This window comes from Orbicella franksi, chromosome 10 (genome assembly GCF_964199315.1).
Source record: "Orbicella franksi chromosome 10, jaOrbFran1.1, whole genome shotgun sequence".
NCBI lineage: Eukaryota > Metazoa > Cnidaria > Anthozoa > Scleractinia > Merulinidae > Orbicella > Orbicella franksi.
In genome coordinates this window covers 15,001,435-15,024,609 of record NC_138154.1, presented here as the reverse complement: position 1 = coordinate 15,024,609, position 23,175 = coordinate 15,001,435, and the positions used below count along the sequence as shown (strand labels likewise).

The window sequence follows — 23,175 nt, the reverse complement described above, 5'->3', positions numbered from 1 at the left end:
TGGCGGGACATGTGATCCCCTGGACAACTAAGCTACCAAGAAAGCAAAACTCGATGCCGAAAACTACTAGACTGGGTCCTTTCCCGTAAGATCATGATATCTTATCTTGGTTAACTGAATTAAACATTTTTCCTTTGTTTTTTTTTCCGTGGATTTTTCGAGAGAAAAAGACTACAGTGTGACCTACTGCCAGAGATCAAAGAGTGGTTCGCTTCTATGACAACCGACACAACAAGGCTAGGACGCTAAGCACATATGTAACCTATCCTGGGCATGACAGCGAGGCAATTATAGCCGAGCGTTTTTGAAATAAACGCGCCAAAACGTTGTGGCGTAAAGATACTCCAGCTGAGGAAAACCGCAAAAAGAACACACTATTCTTACCAATTTTCTCGAGTACTAAATTTCGCGATTTTTGCGTTTTGAAAATATCACGAAAATCAGTACCGTAATCTGCCGCTTATAGGCTTACTATTAGACTTGCCACAGGTCGACCATTGCTTAATCCTTCGCTGATACATGGCATACATCTCCCTCGGCCCCGAGCGAAGCGAGAGGGCATTAAAGCGACGAAAGTTGCGAGGCAAGAGACTGAAGAATTATTGGAAAGAACTATTAGAGAGTCCATTAAAAGCTCTTTTTTATACAACTTCGTAGGGGGTTTAGGATAGGCTTGTAAACGAAGGGGATTACATCCGGGGAGTGGGTGGGTGCTTATAAGTGGAATACGCAATAGGTTACCATAGCAACAGTATGACCTGCTAAAACACCCTTAATTACAGCTTTAGGGGCTTACAATTCAAAAACGGCCCGCTGCAATATTTTTATATTTTCAAATTTTAAAACGCATGATAAAACGCAACTTTTGGCAAAGTTTTAAAAAATATCTACATAGGATTCAGAGCCACCTTAAAGTTTTAAAAATTTAAGGTGGCTCTGAACCCTATATACAGAATTTTTTTAAACTTTGCTAAAAGTTGCGTCTTATCATGCTTTTTAAAATTTGCTAATATAAAAAAAAATTAACATGCCGTTTTTGAATTATAAGCCCCTAAAACTGCAATTAAGGTCATTCCGCTAAAATAGAACCTGCGCTGAGATTTTTGTGAAACTTTGCCTATCGATTGTTTATATTATAGGAACTTAAATTTTCAAATAAAAATGAGGGGTCCCATTGTTCGTTTAGGAGCAAAAACACCTTGTTTATACCCATATAAATCCTTATAATAGCACCATGATTGTAGTTACGATTGCTTTTTGTTCTACACTGAGAATTGGTCCATATTTATTTTACACAGGGAAATTTATTACTCAATTCAAAACAACAGAAAAAAAAATGATAGGTCACCATGCTCGTTTGCGAGAAAATGACGATTTACCTCTAGCCGCCATTTTTTAATGCGTGCGCGCTAATCACGCGTGAAATTAGGCGCAGTGGGGATGCGCAATGCAATACTGGGGAATGACCTTAAGGGTGTTTTTAGCAGGATATACTGTTGCTAAATGATGAGATCGTGTTCACCAATGATTGAGCGGTTTCTCGATACCATGATTTTTACATCAAGTGATAGAGTGATTATAATGACCCATCAAAAGCTAACTGTTGGAAATATATCTGGGAAGCTCATAATCAGAGGAAATATTTTGTTTACAGGTAGATGGTCCTAAACCCGGGTGGGAACTTATAAGCAGTTTACGGTAGTCGCGAAATTCTATGGAAATTCGGTATGCACTAAAGTTAGTAAGAATAAAGGTAGAATAATACGCAACTTACAAGTTTTTCTTCCCCAGTACCAATCTCTCGCGAATTTCTTTGATACATACATTATCCGAGGAATTTTTGCATTATTTTACGTAATCCAGCGCAGATCGACACGATTGACATATTGACAGTTTTCACTCCCACATCTCGTTTGAAATTGGTTTTAAAATAAGAACATGAGATCGTGGGTAAAATGGATGTCTACAGTCGCGAAATTGTTTTCCAAAAAATTATGGTGGCTCTAAGACCACTCAACATTTTTTTAGAATTTTTTTGATCCATTGAATCTTGGTATGCTGATTACACTGAAAGGTAAAATTGTGTTTTAACGGGTCACATCGTTGCCGTGGTAACCAATAACGTCAGAAATGACCAATCGTTGAACAATATTGTACCATCAATCAAAACAGAATGGTACAGGAGGACTAAAATGCAGCATTCCCCATTTTCCTTTGGCTCGATTTCCAGCCGTTTTGTGAGCCCGAGTGTCTTGCCCCACACCAGGAGGACAAAGAACCGGACTCCCAAAACGGCTGGAAACCGAGCCTATCATTTTCCCGAACTGTCACTCATTACTACACTGACGCGAAACTCTGAAAAAACTGTCAGTCCAGGTATTTTAATATTAGAATTTTATTTTTATATCGTAATCATCCAACCCAACTTGAGATACCTATTTTGGAACTTGAACAACGTACGAGACAGTTTTAGAGAAGCAAAAAAGAATCAAAGTTTATGAAGAATTGGTTATCCCTTTCAAATTGCTGTGCGTCAATTAATAAAGGAATTTAATTCCCCAATCACACCCTAAAACATGTATAGGAAAGTTACAAGATCCAATGGCTTTAGAATTTCCATGAAAGGTTTGTAAACAAAGCGGTGTTTAACTAGGCCTTTAATCATGTTCAAAACCTACTCTATGGAAACTGAGGTTATGTACGACTGCATAGAGAAGGCATTTGAACATTCTTCACTGTTAATAGGTGAAATGGGTGTAATGTTCAAGGAGGAATTAGTTTTCAAAAACTGCAAAATGTCTGCCTAGCAAAAGGAAGTTTTCCGAGTGAATTGTCGCAATTCACCCTAGTTGCTTTTTACTAACAGAACAGGGCGTTGTCTTATTACTTCAGGAGACACTGTTCAAGGAAGGTGTCACAAAGCTACAATTCTCAGCGTATTAAAGCCAACCACGGGCAATTATTGCGTTTTCTGGACGATTATAGTTCACCGGTCATGGTTACCACAGGCATCACTTTTCATAATTCCCTGCCTTTTTTATGATAAAAATAAGATTTCCCTGACCAAAATGCCAGATCTAGTAGCGGCGTCTGGCGTCAACTTACAGCCATCCTTTCCACTCGTTCATTAAGACTAATATGTATTCAACAGACCCAAATGTTTCTTTCAGGTATTAAAATGGCATTAAAATCAGCTGTGTTAAATTATTTCAATTTTCCATGACTCAAAATAAAATTCCCTGACTTTTCCCTGACCTTGAAGAATTTTTTCCTCTCACCATTTCCTGACCTGTGGCAACCCTGCCAGTACATTTCACGTAATTGTTCTCAGCCAGAACCGTTCACGCGGTACGATTTCGGGCTGGCACTACCAGAACATAATGCCCGCTAAGTGAAGTATCTACCAAAGCAACTTGTCCCTGCAGTTTTCAAGTGGAGATGAAAGACTCGCTCTCCCATGTGAAGTTCGATTCTCAAACTCATTAATAATTTATCAAGTTTAAACAAACGAAATCATGACCGTGACGATATTTGGATATCCGATCTTAATTAGCATAGATTTTGTACGATTTTATTTCCCCGTTTAAACACTCAATATCAAACACTCAAGACCGTGTTTGACCACATTTCGAAACACCTCGACGTTAGTCAAAAATACTCCGCTACGCGTCGCAACTTTAACTCTCTTCTCAGTGTTTAGAAAAGAGGAGAAACATGGTCTTTCCTGTTTGATGTATTTCTTACAAAATAGCACGAAAAAGTGGTTTTTAGGATGAAAAAAGGTTAAAACAAATAAACGGATGTGATGCAGTTAGAGGTTATGGAGAAAAGCTTAGTTTTAGTGTTTATCTCAGAGGCCTACGAGATGGAGGATTGGGGCAGGAATTTCAGTGGGGTTGGGGGACTGGGGGAGGAATTTTGATCGGGTTGGGGAGTGGGGCAGGAATTGTGACAGGTTTATAAACTTGTTTTGAGGCTTAATGGCATTTGAAGCACCAGTATAAAAAAATTGAAAGGATAAAGCTGAAAGGGCACTCCTTCCGTTAACAAATTTATAAACTGTATTTAGAAAATCATTCGTAAGTATACTTACACAAAACGGATATAAATACGATTTTGCACTGTAAGCTATATTTACTATTGATGAAAAATAAAACTCAATATTCTTGGTATTATTCTCAAACTTTCCTGGTTCATTGACATACTTTGATAGAATAATATAACCTAATTATAAATAAATAATAAAATAAACAACTGAACTACATTTTACATAGTGGAAACATCCAGCACACTAGCTTCTGTGCTTCCAGAATAAATGTCCTCCAAATGAGTCACTTGAACAGGAAAACGTCTCAGTCAACGGTAGCCCAGTAACTGAAGGCCACGTTCTGTTATCGCAGACTTCATTTACAAGAAGAACAGACGATCAGAAAGATCATGTGAAGGTTCATTGTGGATGTTCTGGCCAACCAAGTACGCTAACTTGTGGGCATACTACAAAACCAAACAAATAAACAAACAAATATTTACTACTGGCCAGAGTCTACTGTCCACACTTATATTCTAGAATATGTAACACAGACATTCCAGGGTTTGAGTGCATTGTTTCAGCAGTTTAAGGGGGCAGTCACTTTCGGAATTTTCTACAACTACTATCTGGTGTAAAATAAAGCTTTAAAAGGTAATCCAATTCGCTCCAATCAAAAAGGTTGTTTTAGCCTTGAATCAGATCAAAATGCCCCACAAGATCTCAAAGCCGTCGTGACACAGGACACAACGCAACGTCACTTAAAAGTAAATTACAACCACAGAGCTAATTATTCAGTTTTATCATATCTTTCAGATAGTACGCACGCTGCGACTGGTCAATTTAGCGGGCGTATTCTACTGTACGGCCCGCTAAAATTTGAAGCTGTTTTTGTTGCCAAAATGTTTCGTGATTTATCGCCAAGTATTCTTAAACTTTTATATCAAGTAAAAGTTTAAAACTTTCTTTTACTCCTGAAATTGTGCATTAAAATCTGCTAAAGACTTCAGAGTCACTCAACAACGATTTTACATCGTCTCGTTTTGCTTTTGAGAAACGTCTGAAATTTGAAGCGTTCCGCGTGAATAGAAATCGTTCCCGAATGCGTCAGACACACAGTATACAGCCTGCGAACGCAGACGTATTTCCGGCTGTCGCTTGTCTCTGCCGAAAACAACGTCTGCGAACCCGAGCCAGGAAACCATTCCTGTGACGTAATGACTTTTGTTTCTCCTTGGCCAATCAGATTCTATGATAGAATGAAACTCGAGTGCTCCTCGCAGCGAATACCTCACGCAGTAGTTCTGGGACTACTTGAGCTAAACTGTGATTGGCTTAAAATTCCTACGTCACAGAAATCGTTTCCTGGCTCGGGTTCGCAGACGTTATTTTCGGCGGAGACAAGCGACAGCCGGAAATACGTCTACGTTCGCAGGCTACACAGTATAGAGATATAATAAATATTTTGCTAGCCTCGTCTTCTCGGTCCGTACTGTAAGTTATGGTCATCGCTTTTTCCCCATCGATTTATGGCCCGCGCACTTCACGTTTGGGCCATCAATCGATATGGGGGAAAAAAACCAGGTCTGTAACTTACAGTACAGCCCTCGAACTCGGTTAGTAAGAGGTATATATCTACATCTTAATATGTACAACACACAACACGACAACAGAACACTAACGAAATTAGAGAGAGAACACACAGCAACCAGAAAAAAGCAGATCAATTGTTCCTGAGATATAAAGAACACATTCTACAAGAACAAGCAATAGTTAACACACCTGACATGGAGCAGGCACTCTTACTGTACCAGGCCAATTGTAATAGAGGTGAGTCAACTTGTAAGCCAACCTGCCAAATGAAAACACCAAGGTTCATTTTATTTCAGGTTTTACGGGGATTGCATTGCAGTCTGTAGCTTTTAGCGCATGGTAAGACAGTTGCATACCTTTGCATGTAGTCAGGTTTGAGCTCTGATTTGTCATGCACAACGATGTAGTGGGTTGGAGTCACTGTGCCCTGACGAACATGTTGGCTGATCAGGTAGAAGTCGTACCTGCAAATACAACACAAAATATCAGTGCTAATAATGGCTCAAATCACTAAACATTTTATAGTAGTTACCACAATAAATATTTTCCACGCGTTTTTTTTCCGTTCTTTAATTTTACTTGACCATTTCGTTGAAATGTCCCCAAACAGTGCTGGAAATGCATTAGGATCTGGATTCATGACACTTAAATAGAGGTTCTTACTTTTCAATTCTGACAAGAGGTATATTCTTTTTCAACAGAGCATCCTAGATAGGTAGGAGGTGTTCCCTCCAGTACAGGTATCATATTTCTCTATATAGAAGCTATAGACAACATTTTTCATTGTTGTCCTAGCATGTAAGGCCAGTTCTGTTCAAGACTTTATTGCTTGTTTAGTGCAAGAATTCAATGGCAAAAATCGCTTAGCACTGTCTTCCAGGATAACGGTAGTTTTTAGAGACGTTTAAAAACTAGAACACTGTTGATGGTGACCTACCAGTCCTTCCTAGTAATAGTATGATCCAGTACTGTACCAGGGCCAGGGTTATCCAGTTTAGGCATTGGGCCACCTCCCTTTGACAATAACAGCATTATTAAGAAGGAATCCACCAGAAGTTTCAGTAACAAGTGGACAAAAAGCTTTGCACCAAGATTAGTTACACTGTATTACAAACTTCTGTGCGACTGCTTTAAATATCTCTTCAAAAGAAATCGTTTCTAACAACACCAATTGCCCAAAACAAATTTTGAAGTGCAAATAAAACACTTGAAGAGGCAATGAAAACAAAATTTAATGGTTGTTCTTATGTACCGGTAAATTTTGTCTTCAACAATTTTAAGAGTCACACACCCAGCACTACTAAACAGCGCATTTTGCTGATCACCAGTGCTCACAGAGAACCCTGGCCAATACAACAAAGAATAAACTGTGATTGTGATGTATTTTAGATTGGTAGGTTAGCTGTGAAAACGACGACTGACCTGGGATGCAAAGATTCTTGCATTGATTCTCTTTGACACAATAACCACACCCATCTTGGGCTCATACTTCTCACCAAACAAAGTGAAACACTCTGACAGCTGTTGCACTTCATAACCAGCAACAGTTCTTAGCTGCCCATCACCAACACCATCACGGAACACAATTATACGGTCTGGCAAGGTGTGGTTCACCTAGGTATCAAAAGCAATAATACCGAACATATGTAACCTGTTTCATCAAATGAGATTAAAGTACATTGTAATAATTGTAAAGCTTCACCTGTTGGTGATATGTTAACCTAATAATCAGTGCAGTGCAATTATGGTTTGAGGCTTTGGTTCCAGCTCCTTGTGTCTTGGGCATGGGGCTTTACTCACAGCGCCTCCCTTCACCCAGGAGTTTTTAAAAGCAGGTACAAGCAAATTGTTACAACCTGACAAATTATTATCCTAGAGGCTCGACCTACACACTAGAATTGCATCCAAGGGAAGTAACAATAATCGTCACAGAAAACGGAGGAAAGCACTGGGTCCAGTAAGTGACCTAGTTCTTTCAATCCTTTGGGCTACCTGGAATAACCAGACACTAAGCTTAAGAACAAACCTCATGATACTTCCTTAATGAAGCAGTAAGAGCCATTTTAAGTCCATCAATAAGTTCCTGACCAGGTGACTGGAAACACACTCTTGAGTACCAGCGAGTCAGACTCTTGTTCATGCTTGCTACAAATCCACCCACTGACCGGCCACCACGGGATGCATCATGATACACATCAATACCAATCACCATCAAGCTTTTCTATTGATATATAACACATAACAAATTTAACTATATTGTCAAAACACCCCCTGGATATTTAGGGCAAACCTAATTGACATGGATGTTTTAGCAACCTTTAACAAAGAAAGCAGATTGGCTGAATTCACACCAGAATTTCTGGAACCGACATTTGACAGGTTTTCCCATTTGAGACAAGTTTCCAGTACTAGAGTGAAAACTAACCAGGGCAGGGGTTTCATGGAAAGAACATCCAAATTTAATTGTCTAATTACCCATCTGAGTTGAGGAGTTTTGGTTCCTATTAAACAAGAAACCTATTGACTTTGAATAACAAAATGTTGCCTATGTGGCTTCTTAACCTACCCCAGTGTGAATATCTGACAAAAAAATTAGATGAGTTTTGCATAACAATTTCACACAAGGACATAAAACTTGTCAGACAAGTTATCTGTCCAGACATGTTTCCAGGAGTTTCTTTAAGGGCCGGGCACCGGGCAAATCGACCAGCTGTGAGAGCAATTTTGCCCAGCTGGTTCGACCATCTAGCCGAAAGTTTTTCTTTGGAAAAAGATCAGTTCAAATAGTTTTACCCGCCTGTGAAAACCAGTTGCCCTCCTATTGAAAATCTTAATGAAACCCCTGATGTTTTTCATTATCTAGTGTGAATAAGGCCATTATAAACTAACCAATGGAATGTCCAAAGCCCAGAGTTCTCCACCCAGTTTGCAGTTAATCTGAAGGGCAATCTTCTGAGTCACACTGCGGAGCTTGTTCTGCTGTGAAATTGTCCTGGCATTGATAACCTAGGGTTTGAAAAAGATAATTGAAATACTAAACCTAGCTGGAGATAAAAACCTACAAGACTCAACAGTGGGATTTGCTTTGCCAGGAGGCATGCATTCTAATAATAATACATTCTTTATTTACAAAATAGCTGAAAATTTTAACTTTATCAAAGATCTGATAATCTGACAAAAAACAAAACAAAACAACACACACAAAAAAAACATCACAACCACATTACACATAATTCTGACATTACAAAATGGATAAGAGTGAAGGGGATGTCATGAAATATTTCAAACATTCAGATTTCTACCACTGTAAAAGGATATGGAGAAAAAGAACTGTAGTGGGCATCAATGGATAAAAAGATATGGTAATGAAAGAAAGGTAGTACATGGATAAATGCCAGAAAAACACAAAGATGGCCTTAGATTTGGCCTAAATGACAACAGGAAGGGGTAGTGGGCATGAAATATAAGAGTACAGTGTTACCTGAGATGGAACAGGGCTTTCTACACAACACAGCTTCTTGATGGCAGAGTAACGGTCATCTCGAGAAGTGGGAAAGATAACCACCACTACCTGTGTTTGAGGGTTCAGATGTTCTCTGATGAATCGCAAGTAGGATTCAGTTCTGTCATCCCTGAGTTCAAGCATTGTAGGCTGAAGCACCTGATATTGCAAACAAAATGGTCAGTAACCAGCAAGTGACCTTCCATGACTGAAACTATTAAAAAAGACGGCAGCTGACTTGTCATGCAATTTTACATTTCAGTGTTAAGGTGAATAAAGTATCTGTACTTTAAAGCCAGTATAAGTGGCATACTACCTGAATATGTTGTATTTTATTTTTTGTACTGAGTACTCACTAATCAATACATTCTGACTTTGCCCATGAATATACAGGCACTGGTAAAAAGGTTTTCAGCACGGTATAATTTTACTAGGATTTTTATGAGGCTTGACCAAAAAGCAAGAAAAAGAGGTAGCAACTGGTAAGTTCAAACAAACTATCCAGGGGGGGAGGGGGGGGGAGGGGGCAGTTAGGAGTATCGTTGTGGAGAAGCTCTTATTTCCAAGGGCATGACTGGAAAGTGAAATAAACATAGCTAAATGACTTGTAATTACTTTACTTGTAGCAGATGGCAGGACACGTACCTCAATACCCATGGCTGGAGTCACCTTATTCATCATGGTAACAAAATCAAGAGCTTTACTCTTGTCTCTGTTCACATACAGCACCAACCAGTTACGAAGAGGAACAGGAGTGATAACTTGCTCCTTGACAGCCTGCTGGCCCCAGTCAGCCTGAGGACTAGATTGAAATGATGTGCTGCCAAGAGTAATCTTCTCCAACGGCAGCTGACGACCTTCAGTCTGGACAAGACACACAAAAATCAGTGACTTCTACAAGTGCATACCTGACACCTAAGTTGTACCCCAAATACCAAATAACTTTGCTGTGCTTTTTACTGACAATGTATATACAGTAGACAACACTCCCAGATCAACTAAATTCTTCATTGCATGCACAGAAGCCTTAGACAGTAACATTCAGAGTTAATCAACTTACTCTGAGCATGGTCTGATCAAGCTGAACTCCCCAAGATGTGAGTTCTTGAAGAGCCTAGTACAGAACAAATGAGCAAAATTGTTGATTACATAATGTGAGTCAAGAAAGTAACTTGTTCATCAATGGGTACAAGGGTAGAATCTGTATAAGGTTAGGCCTTCACATGGCTGGAATGATATACAGTGTGCATACAAAGAACTCCTAAGGATGTAATTCTTCTTTGGTAGTAGGAGTCCTCAGTCACTTGTCATATCAGCAAACAGCTGTAGAATTTACCAACAAGCATCATCAAAACAACAACAGCAGATACACAGCTTTACCTCAGGGCAGGAATTGATGTTATCAATAAATTTCATCATAGCTTGTTGTCTCTGCATTGGGCTTACTCTTGTGTGTGCTGCAATGTCCTACAAAACAACATTATTACATTTACATTTTACATTATTACATTTACATTTTTATGTCAAAAATACTTCTGTAACTTTTTCTTTTTGATGGGATCCCTCAAAGAGGCCATACTGCAAAGTGTACTGAAAACTAATTAGTCTGATCAGCAATAAGAGGATTACAAACCTTCATAACTCGGAAGTCTTGCCTGATTGTATCTGTAAGTCCTGTGATGTAGCATAGTTCAGGTATCAAGCAAACCAATCCTGGCTTTTTACCCTAACAGGCAACAAATAGATAAGAGCTTTTGCTTAAAAAGCAAAAAGTAACTACAGCCAGATGCAAAAGTAGACAAGACATCCTACCTTAATGCGTGATATCATGCATAATCTTTCCCTCCTCCTCCTCCTCCCCACCCCCCCCCCCCTTTTCAATGTTGCTAGCTAAGCAATATCATGTACAAAACTTAGATGGACATCACTGAACCGGGGAGAAGGGGGTGGGGTGATCATTTGCAATCCATTTAAGCAGCTAAAGACACTTTTTGCACAAAGTGTATCAACATTTTTTTGACTGGTTGTAGTATACCAGTCCTGCTTTTTTTTTTTGTCATGGTCACCTGCAGGTCATGGGTCTTGTAAAAAGACATTGTAAACAAAACCAGGGCTCGAAATTAAAAAAATCCTTAAGTCACCATTTGGCGACTAAGTAGAAAAAAATGGACGCCAAATGCAAATTTCCAGTCACCAGATCATAAAATCAAATAGAAGAGAGCCAGTCCGCAGACATACATGACGTACTCAATGCTCAAGGGTTTGCAATGCATTATAGGGTGATTTCAGACATGGGCAGCCCATTTCAAAGTTTTCCAATGTGAGAGGATCATCTACAGTCTTCACAGCAAAGCAAAAGGATGGATCGACTCCATGCATGCATTATTTAATGTGCCCTAAGAATAAAGAAGCTGCTGAATCCAGTTGGTGACTGACGAATCCCAGGTTTGTTTTGTTATATCTGTTTGCATAAATCTACAAGTATTAAAGTCGTTTTCCTTTGAAGTTAAGAGGTTGATGAAAGGAAAGATGAGTCATCCACTGGCAATTAGTTCTGAATATTTGGTCGCCAACACTTGATTTTTGGAACTGCATTGGCCACCAGTGAGTTACAATTTTTTAGCCCTGAAAACCCCATCCTGTCAACTGGTGAAAAACCAAACATGACTTTCAATGAGTCAGGGGTTTCAATAATAGTCGGGTAGCGGGTAGATCTACCCGCTTGAAATGAGCGGACTACCCGCCTGTAACCGTCCCGGGTAGCCATACACAAATAACTAAGACCAGATAATTTCCTCGCAGCTAAGGATTCTCTTCAAAAAATTTGGCAAAATAAGTCTTATGTTATAAGTAAAGAAAAAGAAAGGTACAAAGAAATTTCTAGTGTTAACCCAGCCTTTTGGACCATGAAAGATGAAGGAAAGTGCAACCTAACACGTAAGAACAATCACTTCAAAATGAAGTGAAAAAATATGCCAGGCACTTCAGCTGAAATTGAGAGGAAACTGGGACTAAGCATGGATAATAATGGATGCCTAAAGGCAATCGTTATTGGTATATTTTGCTCCAGCATTAAAACAAAAAAGGTCGATGAAGAATGATTCTTCACAAGGTTAGTTGAGTATATTGAGAGGGACACATTTCGGTGTTTAAACTTGAATGTTATGCTTCTTTCCATGGTGAAATATGATGTATCGTTCATGAATCGATTTGAATACGAAGAATTAAAATACCACATGTCATCAACCTTGTCAATTTCTAATTGATTGACTTCTAGGAACAACAAAGCAACAGAAAAATAGGCCTCAAAGCACAGGAAAATGCATCTGCGAGAGTCTAGAATTTCAACATTTCCTGGGAGAGCATGCCCTCTGGGCCCTCCAAGAAACTACCTGCCTGTTTTTCTAAACTACCCTCTTGTGCCAAAAATTATTGAAACCTCTAAATAAGGAACTCATGAATGCACCTCTCCTCCAAATGTCTGGATACGAAAGTTCTTCAATTCAGTGACTGCAACCATCCATTTCATTAAGAACTGTGCAATCCGTTAAGGCCCTTTCACTGAGTTCTTGATGATATTACCCTGGGAAACTAAATCTCCATTTGAATTTTGACTTAACCCATTGACTCCTGGAGCTTTTTGCCAAGAACGCTTTTTTTGGACATTTTGGAGATTTTCAGGCTGGATATGGGCCAAATTAGCTCCAATCTACTCAACAAGGCATTTGCAACGTGACAGCATGCGTTTCTTTCCACTAGCATTGCATTTTATGGCATTTTTGCTCGGGCATGCACAGAATTCAAAATTTTGAGATTTTGAGACCCACGTCTTTGGGCTTTTTGATTTTTTTTTTTGCCTTTCCTTTTTCTCCTTTTTTTTCTTTTTGCTGCAGTGATTGACCTTCTACTGGGCTTGCTTCCAGTTTAAAACATTCTGAGAAAGCATCATCGAGACGTGCAATTTTTGCCATGGAGTAGCCACATGTAGTGGCAGGAAATTTTGCTCTGAGTTACTCACTCAACTTTTTGAGCATTTTTGTGCATATCTCAGGCTCCATTGGGCCGATCAGTCTGATCTGGGTATCATTGGAAAGATCTTTTCCTCCTGCAGAAGTTGGGCATAGATGATGCCAATTTTGGTCAAAGGTGATGACATCAGAAGTGGAAGAAAGGCCAAGGTTCGTCATGGCTGGTTACGGCTGGTGCAAGAGTCAATGGGTTAACAATAATATTATTTTGGACTTACCCTCTGTATTTCCTTGTCCTTTGGTCTGTGTATAAGTAATGGCTGCTCCAGATCTTGCAGATCTGCGTTGTAGACTTTTCTAAATATTGAATATACATTGCAAAATTAGAAACTAGGTTCACAATAAGTCTGGCATCTGTGCATCCTGTCAAGAGTGGGGCCCAAAAGCCATAACAGGGCCTGACCAGCTGAAGGAATATAGTGCAGACCTTACGCATTGCATGATTATTATATAGTGAACAGATGACACTTTATTCAGTTCTATGTTGAATGAGAATATATACACCTGATCATCAACCAACAACTGAATGCACAACAACAGTGGAAAATGTCTGTAAGCTACTTCACCAGCTATTTTTAGTCAGTCACTTATGAACCTTACTTTAAAATGACCCCATAAGGGACACCTTAGGGTCCACATTGGAGTGACCCATTACTGTGGATAACAAAGGTAATTTAGGGTAAATGAATGTGTTACTGCCATACTTGTAATAATCCACATAGGACATCTGCTCTCCATTGTGAAAAGGAAATGTGCATCTTGGGTTCTGATCAAAGGCCACATCATCAATTCTGTAAGTCTTATTATTGTACCTGTTGAGTTTTAAAAATGCAACGGATTTGATATAGGTCAAAAGCACCAGGTTCCATTCATAACTGAAAACTGAAGGTTGAGAATGTTGATAGGAATTCATAGTTGTGGTATGTACTATTGTAGTTCCTTTTAATTCTATCACTAGCATCAGCATGTTTGTGACAAAAGGAATCTAATGCTCAAATTGAGTCCTAAACACTGATAACAAAATAATATGAAATAAATAGGTCCTTTTATTTTAGAGTTTAATCAATATAAATTCGAGTGCTAATGCCAACGCAGCCATTGCCAGTGCCATTTAGGCTAGCTACCTCCAAACAGAAAAGCAAACATACACAGAAAATAAAGTGCTGTTACCAACCTTGTCAAAACAATATTTCCTACTAGTTGCTTTTTGCATTCTTCTTCAAACCGATCTCTTCTCTTTGAGTATAACTCATTCCTGGCAAAAAGAAAACCAGAAGATATGAGGAAAAAAGGCACAGGGATGGAGCTAAATCACTGCGAAAAGAATCTTTCAAGTACATAATACCACTGAAACTAAACTGTTTACATCAACACCAAAATAAAGTTCATAGAGTAATAATGACAGCACAAGAGTACTATCCACAGCCCTCTCCCAGCCCCCACCCCCCCCCCCCTTAAAAAAAAAAAAAGAAAAACAAAACATGAATTTGAGTTTGCCTTTGGGACAAGTGCTCACAAATTTTGCTTACCCTGGGCAAGTCTTAGTTTGCTCTTTTCATGATTTAATTGGCAGACAACTTGCCTGATGCCTTGCACATCAGGCAAGTGAGAATGAAAAGTTACTTGCCCAACAGGAAAATCTATTTGTCCCAGACGACCAGACAGCACTTTTTTCAAGCCCTGGTTCACAAAAAACAGTACCAAGACAGTCAATAACTGGACTATGCCACTTAACAGCTGAAGAACGTGTTCAGCATAAAGTGCAGTGTTGCTATAATTAACATACACCTTAAAAGAAACTTACATGAAAGCATAACATGTCTCTGTCCTGAGAAGCCTGTGTGACACATCACACAAGAGCATCATTCCACCTATTAAGAAACAGTTCAGTCATTTGTAAGTAATGAAGAAAATACAACATAATTTCTGAACTTGTTTGACCATACTAGTAATTTAATTGACGCATACCCTCATAGCATTGAATAGAAGTGATGTAGCCTGGCCAAAGTTCAATCTTATGTTGCGGAATGCTGGCTGGCCTTTTGGGATCATAGTAATATCGGCCCACTTGTGTTAGCTGAAGTTGCTTCATAACTCTGAAACAAAAAAAAAATCTCAAAGTCACATAGTTATATGACTGGTCCACAATAAAGCACATCACAAGTAAGCAACATGAGCACTTCATTAGACTCTTTCATGACCTGTTGCATTGCAAAACTACTGAACTGGTGCATTTCAGAATATAGCGCTGGTATTCTCCCAGGCCGCTCCTGAACAAGCTTGGTTAAAAAGAGACTAAAAACAAAACTGAAAATGTTTGGGAAAAATCCGACAACCAGTGACTGCAAAGACACAATGCACTGCAGCAATATCCTGATTGACAAAAAAAAATTGACAATATAAAAGGAAAAAAGTTAATTACAGTTATATAATAATACGTAAAATTCAAATAGCAATAATTCTGTACAGTCCATTGGCATGAACTCAACAAAAAATTTTCAATGAATAAAACTACTATTTTACATCGGGATTATGATTAGTAATACAGCAATCTGCTAGGTTAAGTATAGTCATTGCCCTCTTAACTAACTCAGTCACTTTACTGCAGCCTGGAAATAGACTTGAACAACAACAACAAAAATAATCGTCTTGGGCAAATAGACTGTCTCACGGGGTGCACTTTGGTCAGGCTGGTTACTCTACCTTCTGAAAATGATGTTTAGCAGTTGCAAGCAGTCATCAGAAGGCACGACTCTTGTGAGTGTCACAGTAATGGTAACTTTTTGTCCATCTGTTCTTCTTTCTGACTCTAGAACAGTTGTCTGTGGCAACAGAAAATAAGTACTGTTATCATACCAACTCAGGGCTCAAAAAAAAGGGCTGTCTGGTCATCTGGGACGAATAGATTTTTTTGTTGGGCAAGTAACTTTTCATTGTCCTTTGCCCAATGGGCAAGGGATCAGGCACGTCATCTGCTAACTAAATCATTATGAGAGCAAACTAAGACTTACCCAGGGCAAGAAAAATTTGAGAGCTACTTGTCCCAGGGGCAAGCTTGAATTCATGCTTTTTCCAATTCCTGCAACTCCAATCCTTTACTATATAGATCCATCATTACGCCAACCAATCAAACAGAAAACAACCACGATTTGACTCAAGTAATCTTTCCAACATTTTCTAAAGTTAAGGGCCCATTAACCGATTTATGCGCGCATTCACGCACGTTGTTAAGGAGGTGAAATTTCACTTCCGGTTACTTACGTCAGCCTGAGTGCGGGAAATAAAAACAACTCCATAACTTCCAAATTCGCTTACATTTTAGATGTTTTTCTTTGTGTTTCACAAAATGCAAAGTAAAAAAAGTACAAGCAGAGACAAAATAAGAAATAGACAGAAAAACAAGAGCAATAGAAAGAGAAAAACTAACTCCTTGTGGCTTTGTTTGATCTTACCAAAGTGCGCTGGTAGTGTAAATTGCGCACGCGCTGATAGGGTAACTTCCAATATATATCGGGGGCACTTCCGGTTTCTTTAACCCATTGACGCCTGTGCCGCCCGTAACTGCCCATGCGAAAAACTCCTCCATTTCCCTGTGCCGCCCGTAACCGCCCGAAAAAAAGCGCATGGGGACAATTGCCTTTCCTACCCTCCCTGAAGATTCTTCGGTTCCCCTATTGTTCTATTGTTCTTGAGGACAAATAAACCAATCAGAATGGACTTTCTGAGCATATTTTCAGAGGACTTTAGGGGTCCTAGAAAGACGATTTTTCTTCTTAAAATCGCACGCTCGAAAAGTGCAGGTAACATGGCGCGTTGCGGTCCAAATCTAAAAAACTTCCAAGGTCTTGTTTTCATTCCTAACACGGATAAATTACTGCTTTGGGCTTTAAAATAGAAAGGAAAAATACAAATCAATGTTCAGGTGGCCTCAGAATAGAGGATCAAGGAATACAGAGTCCTCAAAACTTTCTGGTGAAGAAGTTTTTCTTCCTACAACCGCCGAGAAAACATGAAGATCGGAGCGCTTTCAAGTAAGTTTCGACGACAGATCGCAGGTTTAAAACGGCTTTTCGGATTTCAGAAACAAAAATGGTGATGTACATTATTACTTCGAAGTTGAATTCAACTTTTGGAACGATCGGTAAAGCCACGGGCGTTAAAATGACTGCAAAAGCGGTTGGCAAAAACTCAAGCTTTCGCGTTAGCGTGAAGAATAATTTGAACATGCGGTCATGCAGCGAAGCACGTCTGCAAAATTTTGAACAATTTTTTGCTTTTAAATAGGTTTCTTAGTCTCAGCTTGAATGAAAATTTATTGTTATTGAACTTCCTTTCGCATCTCTTTCATTTGGTTCCCTGTATTTGGGAATTTTAGGTTTTAAAAGTGAACAGTAACTTGCATGCTGGATTTCTGCATATTTAATTTATGGCAACCTCTAGGCGCTTTGTATATTTAGTTTATTCGCTTCGTTCAAATATTTTTTGGAGTCTTATTCAGCTACTACAGAACCGCTGAGAAAAGAACTAAATGGCCACTGATTTAACACAGTTGAAATACGACTGATCTCAATATAATTCGCTTGTTTTTGTCGTCTTTTTGATTTACGACTTTCATCTTTCTTTCGCAGGGCAGTAAGATTTTCGTCGCGCGGCGAAGAAATTACTTGATTTCTTGATTTCAGATTGATTTTTACATGAGTTCTTCGCTTTTATTTTTCATTGTTTTCTTAAATGTTAGCCGTTATAGTACAAGAAATTCAATTCTGTTGTATTTGGTTTCGTTTTTGTCCTCCAAAGTCAATAATTGACTCATTTTCGCAAAGTCAATTTTCTCAGCTTCTGTGGGACATTTTGTCGCGCGGTAGAGAAATAATATAATTTCTTGTTTTCTCGTCAGTTTTACACATTAGGCTGAGTTCTGTTTGCTAATATTTTTTAATATTTTGACCCTTCATTTATTCAACTTTAAATAAACGATGTCTTGAAACCTGATCCTGTGTCTGTGGTTACTGCGCATATGGTTTATTTTTGTGCTTTCGCTCGCTCAGAAATATTCCAAAAAACGCCAGGGAATTAGGGGTGGGTTGCAGGCAATTTCATTCAGGCATCAATGGGTTAAATGCTAAAGGAAACATGGCTTTTCATTAAATCCAGCCTTTTTCGACAGATTTCGATCAACGCCAACATTGGAAAGATAGCTATGCATTCCTTTTTCAAAATCATGCTTTTTTCAGAAAATTACGAATTTTTTAATATTTTGAAATTCTCTCAAAATCTTACCTTTTAGAAATGAAACAAAATCTATGCATAGTGCAATGAGGATTTAAATTAAAATATTAAATCAATGAAAAAATCCCGATAAAGTAATTTGCCTGGGAGCCTTTGCGTTTTTTCAGTATTAGTCACATGACCATGGGCGTGGCCTGATGACATCATCACTAGTGTTACTAATCATGAAAAAGTTAAAACACATGAAATAACTCTGAAGTAACTAAAAATGATGAGGTTATATGAGAATAAATTTTCCTTAGCAATGGCTCGAAAAGATCGGTTAATGGGCCCTTAACACAGGGACAAACATTGCAAAAGTATCCTAGGCTTGTACTTTATGGGCTGCATAAGGTTCACATGGTATTGTAACAAAATGTACAGCCATCATCTTTTTTCCTATGGAGGATGTTTTGGACTTTGAATGTGAAAGTTTGTGTTATGGTCCAGATGATGAACTTAAAATGATTATGGACGAATCATCAAACATCTGATACCAAATCAAATCAAGTTTTTTTAATCCCATGTCCACACTTGTATGCAAACCAATGGCAGTTCAATCCTCTATAAAATGATCAGATCTGTGATCTTGCTGTTAAGAATAGAAGCATCTACTTACAGGTTTTTCTAATTCTTTGGGTAGAAAAAGAATGGATCCATCAAAGGCACTAGCTGGCCCTAGAATATCACTGTGGCTCTTAAGAAGGCCATGTCTTGCTTTTCTGCTGTCAATCTCAGGACTGTGGATCAAAGGGTGGCATACGTAAAAGAGTAACAATGTTTCACTGTGTAGTATACACACTCACTATGCTGTGCAATTACTGACACAGTGCTCTCATAAGCGGTCAATTTGGCAAGATATATGAAGTAAACTATCCATTGATAAGGGATGTTTAACCTTGTAAAATGCCGATCTGAATCTGATTCTATTACATGGCGCCCATGCCTTATGAATGAAGAGCACAAAATGTATTCTTACCTGTATGTGACATGGTATTGATATATCTTTTGTTCTATAAATCTGATTGGGATGAAGTTTGCACTCAGAGACATCCTAGAAAGGTTCAAAGACACAAATAGTACACCACATGAATCCAACTTGACTTAAACCAAGTGCAAATAAAACTAAAACTAAAAAGACTAGAGTAAAACTAAACTAAACTAAAACATAAATTTGCCAAAAAAAGGTTTATTTTGGCAAAAACACTTCGGGTGTTTATCAGCCATCACAACTTGTAAATTACCTATTTGTAAGTAAGGAATGACTTGGAAATGAAATAAAAGATGCTCTTTACCACAGCTGGATATGGTCTTTTCAAATCTCCATTTTGGCCAGACAAGTTACTACTTTGGTCAGACATCAGTTACATAATTTGCATACACAAATAATCTGACGACTCAATTCATAGGCATGTATGTTTAGCAATAAATTATGGAGTGACTGCAAAACTCTGGCGAGTCAAGGAAAACAAACCATGGATCCGTATGAGTTGCAAGCTGTAAAGGTTTCACAGCAAACATGGTCTGCCAACAAGAGCTTCAAGACTAAAAGCTAAGTCATTTTGGTGTTCAAATGTGATGTCAGATCATAATGTAAAATGATTCGACAATTTCACAAATCTGGTCGGACAATGTCAAATGACCAACTGTTATTTCCAGCACTGCGTAACTGAATGTTAGGGACTTACAGCACAATAGCAACATATCTGAACAGGGCTTTAATATCAGAATAAGAGTAACTGCCCAATAACAACCTGTTCACAGAGCTTATAGTTACTTTGGTAATTAACTTACTTTTTTCCAGCAGATCCTTTTTCGCCTGTTTGGCTGGAAAAAGAAAGAAAGAAAGACATGAGAAATAAAAAGGTAGCTCTATTGAAAGAAAGCAGTGCTGGTCTGTTTTGGTTAATTTTGAAATGAATTACATAACAAATATATTGCAGAAAATCCCCAGTCACTGCCTTCAACAACTTTATAACTCCACAAACCAAGTTTTGGAAATGTTAAAGTTAAAATGATCAGTCTCATCATATCAAATGATCTAGACTGAAAGAGATAACTGTATTTATGTAGCAAGAGGAAAAATTGAACCCCATCACTGAGTACTCTAGAGGCACAGAGTGTCTCTTGCTTTTCTTTCTCACATGCAAAATAAACCGTTCAGGAGTCAGAACTCCAGAAACTCTACATATTCACCTTCCTTGATATTCCTATTTTATACCGTGCCCGGAATAGGACTGTGTTTCAGGTTTTTTTTGTTAGTACGCTGGAATAACGTACCAGTTAAGTGACATTCTCTCGAGCGAAATAAGCAGTTTTACTGAAACTAAAGTTTGAGAGACAACAGTGCAGTGAATGGCTACAAATACGGACCCTTGAATATAAGGGTCGCATGAACGTACTAATTCTATATGAAAGGGAATTGAAGAACATACTGCCCGTACGAACGTACTAACTCCATATGAAAGGGAATTGAAGAACCTAAGAGCCGCACGAACGTACTAACTCCATATGAAAGGGAAATGAAGAACTTAAGAGCCGTACGAACATACTAACTCCATATGAAAGGGAATTGTAGAACGTAAGGGCCGTACGAACGTACTAACTCCATATGGAAGGGAATTGAAGAACGTAAGGGTCGTACGAACGTACTAACTCCATATGAAAGAGAATTGAAGAACGTAAGGTCCGTACGAACGTACTAACTCCATATGGAAGGGAATTGAAGAACGTAAGGGCCGTACGAACGTACTAACTCTATATGAAAGGGAATTGAAGAATGTAAGGTCCGTACGAACGTACTAACTCTATATGAAAGGGAATTGAAGAACGTAAGGGCCGTACGAACGTACTAACTCTATATGAAAGGGAATTGAAGAACGTAAGGTCCGTACAAACGTACTAACTCCATATGGAAGGGAATTGAAGAACGTAAGGTCCGTACGAACGTACTAACTCCATATGAAAGGGAATTGAAGAACGTAAGGTCCGTACGAACGTACTAACTCCATATGGAAGGGAATTGAAGAACGTAAGGTCCGTACGAACGTACTAACTCCATATGAAAGGGAATTGAAGAACGTAAGGGCCGTACGAACGTACTAACTCCATATGGAAGGGAATTGAAGAACGTAAGGTCCGTACGAACGTACTAACTCTATATGAAAGGGAATTGAAGAACGTAAGGGCCGTACGAACGTACTAACTCTATATGAAAGGGAATTGAAGAACGTAAGGTCCGTACAAACGTACTAACTCCATATGGAAGGGAATTGAAGAACGTAAGGTCCGTACGAACGTACTAACTCCATATGAAAGGGAATTGAAGAACGTAAGGTCCGTACGAACGTACTAACTCCATATGGAAGGGAATTGAAGAACGTAAGGTCCGTACGAACGTACTAACTCCATATGAAAGGGAATTGAAGAACGTAAGGGCCGTACGAACGTACTAACTCCATATGGAAGGGAAGTGAAGAACGTAAGGGCCGTACGAACGTAGTAACTCCATATGAAAGAGAATTGAAGAACGTAAGGGCCGTGGGTTGAAAGCTATTTACTGCGCTTATAGTGTCATTAGTTACAGTGTACATCTTGCATGTTTACTAATGGACGGCCAAACTGAATCCCGAATCTGGTAAACCTTGACTCCAGATACAACCGTTCAAAGACTACAAAATTCGCCGAAGATCGTTCTTTTCAAAAGAATGCTTCTGATTGCCAATGTAAGGCCTGACTGCGAGCTGATTTTTCCTCAAATAAATTACTCTTTGCTTGAATACTTCAAGTCGCCATACAAGATGCAAGTTGTGTGCAACAATCTACTATTTCCTCACATTTCCCATGTCACCTTTTTCCGGTGGTGATTCGCTTTTCGTTTTTTAAAAAAGCGTCTGAGCCGCTTGAGACAAATATTATTGCTACAAAACGACGGGACGACTAAATATTTACCGCGTTAACGGCAAGTTTGCTTGTATTCCTCGGCATTTGTTTGCAAAAAAAAAACCTCGAGTTGTTCAAATTGTCATTTTCCAAGGTATAAAAAGATATTTTACACTTAGGTGTAATTTTGGTTCCTTCCTTATTGTTCAGTTCGCGCTGAATGTGATGACATCTCACACATGCGCAGACATTATTCAGTTCCCGTAAACTGCGCTAAGTGAAGGTACTTGTCGTAGCAGCATGAGACGTTGATTCCTGAAGACAACTGTTAACGTAATGGATAAACAGACAAAAAAGAGAAAGAATGCGGAATCATTTTCTCTGGAGTCGCTGGAGAAACGCTTTTCGGTGAAACAAGCTTTCCGAGATGAATTGTCTGCCAACATTGCTTTTCTACGGGGGATTCAAATCTCGAGAATGGAGCAAGTGGAAGAAGAGGAAGCATTGATTATTTTATCCTCCAAAATAACCTTTCAGGGAGTGCTTTTCCTGAAGACTGCTATTCATCATGTTCCGAAGACCTTTGTCATGAAGTGCAGTGATTATGGTGGTGCTTCACTTTGCGTATGGAGTACAGATTTGAGGGCCGCTTGTCTGACTATAATAAGGTCTAACTGATGCCAGTGCCAGTAACACTTCAAGAAGTACCTATTTAAGCGCAGTGACTGCCACCCTATTCTTTTGCTTTTTAGTTTTTAGAAAATTGGCTGCAGTTTGGCTCAGACAATTTCGTCCAGCTTTCGTTCCGTGCTTTGTACACTGAAAAACGTGCAACATGAACATGAAATGTTTAAAAACGGACATAAAACACATCT

The 23,175-nt window shown here is 38.8% G+C and overlaps 1 protein-coding gene across 1 annotated transcript in view; it reads right to left on the bottom strand.

Moving 5' to 3' along the window:
* Positions 1-2,378: 2,378 nt before the first annotated feature.
* LOC145500333 (piwi-like protein 1) overlaps positions 2,379-23,175 on the bottom strand; it is a 36,109-nt gene continuing 15,312 nt past the window's right edge. The window contains exons 7-27 of the mRNA XM_081479843.1: positions 20,213-20,245; positions 19,398-19,472; positions 19,038-19,158; positions 15,854-15,972; positions 15,119-15,246; positions 14,955-15,021; positions 14,325-14,405; positions 13,855-13,962; positions 13,369-13,447; positions 10,756-10,848; positions 10,503-10,589; positions 10,183-10,236; positions 9,768-9,986; positions 9,102-9,281; positions 8,510-8,626; positions 7,647-7,841; positions 7,043-7,234; positions 6,558-6,634; positions 5,977-6,084; positions 5,810-5,879; positions 2,379-4,494 (exon numbers count right to left, since the gene is read on the bottom strand). Of these exons, the coding sequence (XP_081335969.1) occupies positions 4,408-4,494; positions 5,810-5,879; positions 5,977-6,084; positions 6,558-6,634; positions 7,043-7,234; positions 7,647-7,841; positions 8,510-8,626; positions 9,102-9,281; positions 9,768-9,986; positions 10,183-10,236; positions 10,503-10,589; positions 10,756-10,848; positions 13,369-13,447; positions 13,855-13,962; positions 14,325-14,405; positions 14,955-15,021; positions 15,119-15,246; positions 15,854-15,972; positions 19,038-19,158; positions 19,398-19,472; positions 20,213-20,245 (2,290 nt within the window). The 3' untranslated portion in view covers positions 2,379-4,407. The remainder of the gene's footprint in view (positions 4,495-5,809; positions 5,880-5,976; positions 6,085-6,557; positions 6,635-7,042; positions 7,235-7,646; positions 7,842-8,509; positions 8,627-9,101; positions 9,282-9,767; positions 9,987-10,182; positions 10,237-10,502; positions 10,590-10,755; positions 10,849-13,368; positions 13,448-13,854; positions 13,963-14,324; positions 14,406-14,954; positions 15,022-15,118; positions 15,247-15,853; positions 15,973-19,037; positions 19,159-19,397; positions 19,473-20,212; positions 20,246-23,175) is intronic.